This window comes from Pecten maximus, chromosome 9, assembly GCF_902652985.1.
Source record: "Pecten maximus chromosome 9, xPecMax1.1, whole genome shotgun sequence".
NCBI lineage: Eukaryota > Metazoa > Mollusca > Bivalvia > Pectinida > Pectinidae > Pecten > Pecten maximus.
The window spans coordinates 2,543,259-2,553,147 of NC_047023.1; the positions used below are offsets into that span (position 1 = coordinate 2,543,259).

At 34.4% G+C, this 9,889-nt stretch overlaps 1 protein-coding gene across 1 annotated transcript in view; it reads right to left on the reverse strand.

The window, feature by feature from the left end:
• Nucleotides 1–5,189, reverse strand: part of LOC117334804 (probable E3 ubiquitin-protein ligase bre1) — a 13,039-nt gene extending 7,850 nt beyond the window's left edge. The window contains exons 1-2 of the mRNA XM_033894611.1: nucleotides 5,181–5,189; nucleotides 3,298–3,663 (exon numbers count right to left, since the gene is read on the reverse strand). Coding sequence (XP_033750502.1) covers nucleotides 3,298–3,663; nucleotides 5,181–5,189 — 375 coding nt within the window. The remainder of the gene's footprint in view (nucleotides 1–3,297; nucleotides 3,664–5,180) is intronic.
• Between the last annotated feature and the right edge of the window lie 4,700 nt (nucleotides 5,190–9,889).

A 9,889-nucleotide genomic window follows, 5' to 3' on the forward strand; every position in this document is an offset into this window, starting at 1 on the left:
AAATTCTCAAAATTCAGTTTTGAGGCCAAAATATGTGAATCTGTAAAGACATTTAAGTTTCAATTAGATTAATATTGCTTTTATAACACAGTTTAAAGTGAATCTTAACATAACTTCACAAAATCACCTGTTAGTATTTTACCCAAAAATAGGTGAACCTGGAAAAAGATCCTCTTAATGATGGATACTGGTGCATGTACAACAGTATATATGATTGTATCAGTACCCTCACCAGTTTCAATTCAATCTGACAGCATGCAACTCAATAACACTGTCAAATGTGGACTTTAAACAAATATTGGCGCCACTGCTATTAAATACATTTGTAGTGATGGTTGTAAACTCGCTTTTATTTAATAAATTAATTGAACATTTTAAATAAGGCCAAAAAGTGTGATTTCTGTATATGAATTAAACAATAATTTCAATAACCTATCCCTTATAGGGTATAACAGATCTAGAACAGGACACCATGTGGAAAAAAAAAGGAAAAAAAAACCTAATATATTGAAAAGTGCCTTAATCAAGTCTCTTTTATCCATGAAGGATGTTTGATTTCTTCATATCTGGAAGTTTAGAAGTTTCGTCAATTTTACGCTTTTTGGTCCCACTACTCAGGTCACTGTACATGTAGATCAGTCATTATAGTGCCAATATATACATTTATATATATATTTAATCGATACACAAAGTTTCTACGAGTTTTATTCTATATATATGTATATACACATATACATAAATATATAAACATATACTATTGCACAGATATTGCCCATTCCGATACTTCTATTAAAATTTGTGTTATTTCCAATAGCAATATTCAATATAATTTCTGTTTTTGTATTTTCCCTTATTTCTGCAGAGTAAACAGAGTAAACTAATAACACGGATCCCCTCATCTTAAAAAAAAACTACAGACCAAAGGTGCATTACATTATATCAACTTTAAAGGACTTGAATTGAAAATCCTTCTACCATGTGTAATATTTGATTCTACCATATATTTGGAATGGAATAGAACATTTTGAACTGTTATTCAGTCACTTCAGCTCATTTTTGGGCAAAACCGCTTTGGACCGAGGACATGTACTTAAAAAACATATGATTTGAAGATCTGTTTATAGAGAACTTTTAAAAGAAATTCACTTAACAGTTAACATTGTGCGCCTTTAAAAATAAAATATGAATCAATTTTGGGATTACATCAGTATAAAATGTTCTGTCAATTTTGTAAAATCTGATTAAAAGTTTAAATTTAGTTATTTATGTCAAAGTTTTTCGAGTTGTCAAACTTTGAATTATCTTATATATATTTTATTACTATAGAAACAAAGATTTTGACTTGGACCAGTGAGATACTTTAATTTATAATCAGTGTTTTTGAGTTATCATAGTTCGAGTTAATTAATTTTGATTGTAAATACATGTATTCTCTTGTCTCCACTAAAACAGAATTTGTAGCAAATTTAAGTTAAACCTACTAAGAGTCAACACCATAGACAATTACTCTTCTTTTGTAATTATGATTAATTACAAAATAATTATAGACATTCTATAATCTTCCAGGCTTTGGAAATTAACAGCAGTTGTTTATAAGGTTTTAATCATATTACACTGTACATGTACATGTGTTCATAAACATTGTAATAAATTTGGTTTAAATTTGGTTTACTTCATTTCAAGGGTCATTCCTTCATTAGTTTAAATTCAAAGGTTAGGTCATCAAAATCAAACTTATTGGAAAATATGATTATTTTCCCCAAATAGTAAATCTTTAATTTAAATAAATCAAACAGTTTGACTCGCAGGGTAATTAAGACAAGTTCTCCAAATTCTAAGTCCTAAAAATTCTTTATTCCTACCAAAATATCACTTTTTACTTGAAAGCCAGTCAGTATTTTTGCAGGATTCATCATTTTTCTGTACATTTTGGCATTGATTCATTTCCCTGTTCAAAAGTGGATTTCATCAGTAAAAAATGTACATGGTTCTGATATCTGAAAGAAGGAATGTCCCTCTTAATTGAGTCTCATTATATAATTAACTGCCAGGGTCATTTAAAAACATGCCAGGCATTGGAGAAGTGTTGGAACTTCGAACACCTAAGATTGTTTTAAATTTCCTTTTTATTAATTTCAGGCAATATTTTGTGAAATAAACAGTTACTATACTTAGCAATAGAAATCTGATATATTATACTCTCAACAGTATAATAATACAATGATTTTATAAACATTGCAAAGAATTATTTTTCAGATCAATTTCATTTAAAATTCAATCATTATTTTTGGTACAACCTACATATTTGCCATGTTGATCTATGTTTATTTCTGCTGACTAATGTAGACTAACTACACATGTACTAAGCCTGCATTTCATAAATGATAAAATTCTAGGGTTATCACATGGGCTTTATATAACACTATACAGTAGCCTAGTAGGCCTATTACTCGGACACATTTTAAATGGTTACTAGCCCCATGTGGCACACAGTGCTGTAGATAATATAACCTACTTCTAATTATAATAAACAATGCGAGTCAGACACATCGTATCATCTGTAACTAACAATACAAAAGCTGGGACGTAACCGATAGGTACTTGTTTCCAATGCATACTATGCCTAGCCTAGTTGTCTTTCGGCATGTTATTGTTTACAATGTAAAATCAAGTGCCTGTGACGTAAGCCTAACGCACTGAGAAAATAAATCGACAAGGCAGCCTAAATATGTACGATTGAATCGATCATAACACAGTGTTATCGGCAAATGCCTACCTTAGATCAGATCAGACTGGAACCACATACAAAAATAATTACAAGGACCCTATACTGAGTTTAATTCCATCATACTCGCATGTCTTGTTGTGTACAATGTATCTAGGTCAGACGTGAATGGAGACGATGACATTCGGTAATTCCCGATCGGTTACGGACGACATGATAAAAATAAAAGCGAAAACATACCGCTGTTTTGTTATTATTTTTTCATCTGAGAACAAAAGACATATATCACTAATGTTAAAACACTATAGAGAGACTTTGGTGTTGATATTGTTCAAGATTTTTACTACATCCGGTTTTGAGCCATTCCGGTACCGGTTTTTTGGACCATACGATTTTCTTTGTTCGTATGTATGGAAAGAGAGGTAACTCCTGTTGGAGGTACCGTTTTCCAGTATTTAGAGAGCTTCGCTCGGGAGCCTTCGGCGCCCTAGAGCTGCGCTCTTATTACATAACCGGCATATTACTAGTATAACAATTATCGTATTAACTACAATAATGACCGTGTCACTCACAACAATAGCCTTGATAACCACAACAGCAGCCTTGATAACCACAACAATAGCCTTGATAACCACAACAATAGCCTTGATAACCACAACAATAGCCTTGATAACCACAACAATAGCCTTGATAACCACTACAATAACCTTGATAACCACAACAAAAGCCTTGATAACCACAACAGCAGCCTTGATAATCACAACAATAGCCTTGATAACCACAACAATAGCCTTGATAACCACAACAATAGCCTTGATAACCACAACAGCAGCCTTGATAACCACAACAATAGCCTCGATAACTACAACAATAGCCTTGATAACCACAACAATAGCCTTGATAACCACAACAGCAGCCTTGATAACCACAACAGCAGCCTTGATAATCACAACAATAGCCTTGATAACCACAACAATAGCCGTGTTCAAATATAAACAGCCATCAGTAACGGAAAATCTGCGTTATTTTCCATAGATGACAATTGTCTGATAGCAATTTACATGTACATATAAACTGCCATATGATAAATAAAATACCTGTCGTTCCCGAGGTGTATATAAAGCATATGGGCGTCGTGTCCGTGACCTTTGACCGTATCAATTTACATATGTTAACAGGGGTCGCACTTAACATCATATCTTCCATGGACATGAATCCAATCCGGAGGGAAGTTCGGATTGTGACTGTCCTTGGACATAAATTGGAGTGCCTTGTAATCCGTCGTGTATGGCCAACATCGACTCGAGAAGGTCATCGCCTGGTGATTGAGAAAATGTTTGATAATTATGATACACTCTTCTTACTTTTACTTTTTACCGGTTCAGTTTTCTTAAAAGTGGTAGTAGATTGCAATTATTGGCTTATATACATCGAAAAGGCACTGAGGTTTTTTGTTGTTTTTGTTGTTGTTTTGTTGGGGTTTTTTTTTGGGGGGGGGGGGGGGGGGGGGGGGGGGGGGGGGGGGGGGGGGAGAAGGGGGATTGTTGTTTTTTGTTGTTTTTGTTGTTTTTTAGTATCATTTTTATTGATAGTTAGATTTACGATTAACCTAAAAACATTACATGAGTAAAGAAAGCACTACGCTAACTGCAACACCCATTCCTATTATCAGTCAGCGTAAAATGATACCATGATTGTTTCGTGAAGAATACGTTCCTTATACAGAATTAAATTATCCACAAAATGCATAACAATTAAACACTCCGTGACTTACCTGCTCCTACGATAATGACTTTGGCTTCCCTGACTTTGAGGGAGTGCAGTAGAGGTTTCGATGTGAGGTGATAGTTGATGATAGCGAATACTTGTCAAATATTACTTAAATCAATGACAGGTAACAATTTGTTCCCCAATAGGGCATACATGGTCTTTTCCCTAGGTCCACTTCAATAACAGATCTGATCGCCCTTACTGACAGGTTCTATATTCCTTTCCATTTCATCACAAACTTGCTACCTGTTACAGGTTACATTGATTTTAACCCACGAGCCAATTTAATAATCACCGAGTGATTTGTGTAGCACTATATGAAATAACACATGAAGTATGTTTGAAAAATTCAAAAGGTCCCAGGGGCTTGTTGTATGACCATTTTAATATCACGGGAGTAATATCACTACATGGGAGTGTGACAGGGTTCAATTTTTAGTCATTTATCTCTTCTTTTTTTTGTTTTTTTGTTTTTTGCTTCAAAAAAATTTAATTTTCTTTAGAGTGATATTTACTGTATATCATGGATGCAATTATGCAACAAACAATATCTATTAAAAAGATTACACAATCTTAAACCCCCAAAATACCTATATTTTTAAGCCAATTTTACGCCATGTTCACTTTTTACGGAATTGGTACAACTTCTTCCGGTTCTTGCACACCCAAAATATTTGGCAATTACTTGGACCATTATGTTAAATATATATAAAAGTGAGATCGAAAATGAAGCATGATTGGTATAAATGTGCAAACTGTATTTCATTGCTGTCGAATTCCGTGGAAGACTTGAACATATTTGGGAATATTACTTTACACAGGAGAATGTTCAATGATGCTTTCCGAACCGTACATTCAAATTATGGACAATACTTTATTTGAAATTGAGAAAAAAAAAACACAAATTATAAATAAGTCGGTGAAGCTTCACTTCCATCATAATGTGTGAGAGATTTTCGCGATTTGGTGAATAAGACAGAAAAGACGGATATTTCAATTTCTTCTCGTGTTAAAGTCAGACACAATTAAAAAAAAAAAAAATAGTATAAAACAGTTCTCGTGCTATCTACAGTTTTTGAAAGGACTTTTAACAATTATTTTCTGGGTTTCGTTCTGGAAAGGCTGTGAGTGGCAGACTACTTCGCTGCAGTTTCTGGATGACTGGCGGCATGCCTCGGACATTAACACGCATATGTTGGTGTTGTCTTGATGGATCTGTTCAAAGCTTTATCTTTCTTCTGGATTGGTGGAGAAATTACGGGCATGTATGGACTAGTCTGCCCATCAGCTAGAGGAACATGTCCGACCACAGTAACTTGTGTCGGGAGATAATTTATATGGTATGCACCGCCGGGATGTTATGGTGATCTGAACTAGCAAGTAGCTATACCGTATAACAATATACTATATCTTCAGTGGCGGATACAGGGTTTTCAGTTCGGGGGCGTGTCAAATTACGGGTGATCCGGGGGTGCTCCCCCGGTGAAAACTGATCAGGTCATTTTTTAAGATACCCTTACTATTGCTATTAGGCCCAATTAAAAACCTACGAAACTATTAAACTCAATCAGATGCACAGGAATTCTATTTAATTTCATTAATGTAATTATAGACAGCGTTTGAGAAATAAATAAACAATAGGCATATCTATCAATTCAGTTCTGTCATATACGAAGTCGGAAAATCACACGTGTTTTTTCAGAAGATATGACGGAAACATTGGGAAAGGTCCAAATGGTTTTCCGATTGAAATCATAGTGTAAGCATATTATTCCCACATGACAATACTGACTGTTTGATTTATTCTAAATTTAATGCTAGGTGTACTTTTATATTCATTGTTACCATTGATCCAACGATATATATATACATATTTTTATATTCCGGAATACACTGTGCATGTTGTACTGAAATTTAGATTTCATGGGAGAAGTCCTTGTGGCACGTGATTGTCATATATTATTATTCTGATGGAACTTTCTCCTTTCTCCGTTGTATACAGCCAATACTCCTTCAACCAATAATAAGTAGGAACAGAATACTCTTTAAATATGTCATAAATATCTTTTACCGATACAGTACAGTAGTAACGGAAGCGACAACTGAAAATAGAAACTGGCCCCAAAGCAAAAAGAAATCTCGCTGATTAGCAGGCTTGTGTGATAATATTGCAATGCAGACTCTACTTAAATTTAAACTTACACATTAATTTTAACTTCCTTTATACACACTACAGAAAACATTCAATTGTATCTCAGTTATCTATTTTTAGATACTTAGCAATTAACCTTTTCACGTTAACTGCGGTCCTGCTGTTCGCGTCTGCGCATAAACGCTTCCGGAAGGCAACCGCATTTCCTGGTTTGCTTACATTCGATACCAATATGGTGGTACATTGCGTTGTAATACTAAACAGGCAATGCCTGGAAGGAGCTAAGCTACCGTTTATCTTTTAGTATACTTTTACTCTAAATGTACTTATTGCTATATAGTGTGGTCACAGGCATCTGCATCTGTAAAGTATTTATGAAAAATAACCACTTTTATGAGTTTGATACTGACAAGCCGTTTGCCTTTTACCAGCATATTTTGAATGGTGACACAAATATCAACACAATTATTTCTGTTTTGAATTCAGATGTCTATTTATTTAATAATTATATATACTATCCATATTTTAAATGTATCAGATTGCCTTTTTCTATTCGATGCTTAGTGTCCTAATTCAGGTATAATTTACAACTTGAAGCTGGCTCTGTGTTTGCTGTCGATATGTTGGTGATAACTAGTGGTATATTTCTCTTGTATTATATCTATATATATTCTAGGACAATATATTCGTGACATATATTTCTAGTCTTTTGTCGGTCGAAGAAAAAGATACGTGTGTATGTATGTCTGCACGTATATTTACGGATTGTGCATTTATAGACCTAACAGATGCAATTATATTCTTAAGATGGTAGACCACACCTACCAAAACGATTTCCTATGGATAGACATTTTTCATTTTATTTTCAGTGATTATTTCAGTTATGAAAGGAAATGAAAAAAGTATTTGTAAAGTAAATTATTATACTTTTAAAAGAAAAGAAAACTTAAATCATTTTTGCCCACGAAAACAGGTTAGTACCTTCGACCAAAAATACCATGCAGCTAATGTAATGCTTTAAATAAAATGTCTCAGTATGTGCGTGATTTTGTCACTCGAGACATATGTACAGGGACTCGGTTAAAACAAATCAGCACAAGGTTAACGTGACGATAGCTGTTCAGTGAAATATCACAACTTTAAAAAAACAGAGTTTATATACTCTCTAAAGCCTTGAAAAAATCGACTTTGTAAGGTTTTATAATTTTAATGAATATTGGATTTTTAGTCTTTCGATTATTTATAGTCATAGATGTCATATGTTACCCCTGTGACCGTATGCGATGTAGTCTAATAGCCGGGATATTCAGAGCTCCAGAAAAAGTGTAACCATGTGGATTTTAGTCGCAGGTTAACTGATGATGTACATGGTGTTCTTGAAATATTGGATTTCATTGTCGCACTGGCGTTTTGAGATGTAAATTATTATAAAAGTAAGTAAAGAAACATTGATTTGAAAATCGCAGCATTCGACGGCCGGAAACTTGTGTCCTCCATATGTTTAGATCGAGTCAAATTACGACAATAATGTGTTCCTGTGCTCGATATAGCATACTGCTGCTACAGTCTGTTTTGTGTTGTTGAATAGTGTTAAAATTGAGGTTTATTTTCTGTGACCAGTGTTCTGTCAGATCCTGTTTTCTAAACTGTCTGCATTATACTGGCATTTTTATTAGCACATAAAGCGGCTATTCCACTTATGTTCATATACGTTTATAACAATGTTACACAATTCACAAAATGAAAGTGCATTCAAGTCTGAGGCGGTACAGAACTCGATCGCCATTGTAAACTCAGTGAATGTATTCACACACCGGCAACAAAGTGATTCGTCTCTCAGAACAGAAGCATGCGACCCTAAATCTTCAACGGGAAATGAAGTGAAATGAGTTTGCTATGTTCATTGAGGCGGAGCGAAGTGAAAATGTAAATATTGAGAAATGTCTTACACGTGACGTTATTCATATATTTTTATTTACGTTTTCCGACACGACGCGTATCTCTCATGCATTACCATGAACCCATGAAAGTTAAATGGTATGACAATTTCGTGAAATTTCTCAACAAAATGTACCATATTCTTCCAATAATGAAATTTTAATTTCACCTTTTGATGTATATATATTGATAGCTAATCATTTCTCAGCTTTATTAGTACACTGTATAGAAAAGAAAGTAGTAACAAGCTAACTATAGAACCGATAGGACACGCCTTTCTGTAAAATTATTGTAGAAACCATTTAATATGAAATTAATAATGGCATGTATTTAGTGTATACACGTTTTGACAAACATTTGCCATAGAACCGCTATGAGTGTACTTTATCATAGAACCGTTATGGTAGACAATTACCGTAGAACCGGTACCGGTTTGACAGACATGTAATCATTTACCGGTATGATAGACCTTTAACTATTTATCACTATGACAGACGATAGAAGCCCTGTCTACATTTACACTTATAGAAACAACATAATAGATTTGTTTTGCCTAACCGTCACGGCTGGAAGGTGTCTCGTTATACCAGGTAAAACCCAACTTGACCTTGACCTACAGTACGTCTGGCTCAGACTTAAGTCACAATGTGACCAAAGTAAAGAGCAAGATGTAAGTTTTGAATCCAATTGTATCCTCGCAAATTCCTCACCTGCTTCTGGCCAGGTTGTGTTTTTCCAAATAATGACTTGATGTGTCGTATTAAGAGATCGTGAACTCCAATATTGGGCGTGATTCATCATAAAAGATCGACTAAAGAACAGAACAAAGAGTCGATTTGACACACCCTACAACTGCGCATGGATGTTTACCTTAATTAAGAAGGTATGGTATGATTTCTATTGTGAAACATAAGACATAGAGGGTTGTTGGGAGGGGGAGGGGTGATGTTATTAATATGTCCTTGTACAAATGTATGAGATTTAGACATATTATAAATGTATCCGTATATACATATACGTACACACGGCTGTGGTTAAAATATAGTTCAACAACAGGTTGGAGTGTTAGGTTTCATCGTTTAGTGTATGTCGTCTGCTAAATTTTGTGTTCATACAGGACAACTGCGGGCATCACAGGTAAGTGAAATATGACGGGGTAGAATGTTTTTTTGAATAATGGCTACACACAGTGAAGACGCGTTCCCATCACAGTCTATGCAGTTTACTTTGAATACTAGTTTCAGTAGTTTCCTCCAAGCAAAATGAGTTATCAGATTTATGCTTTCGTATATATAGTATGAACT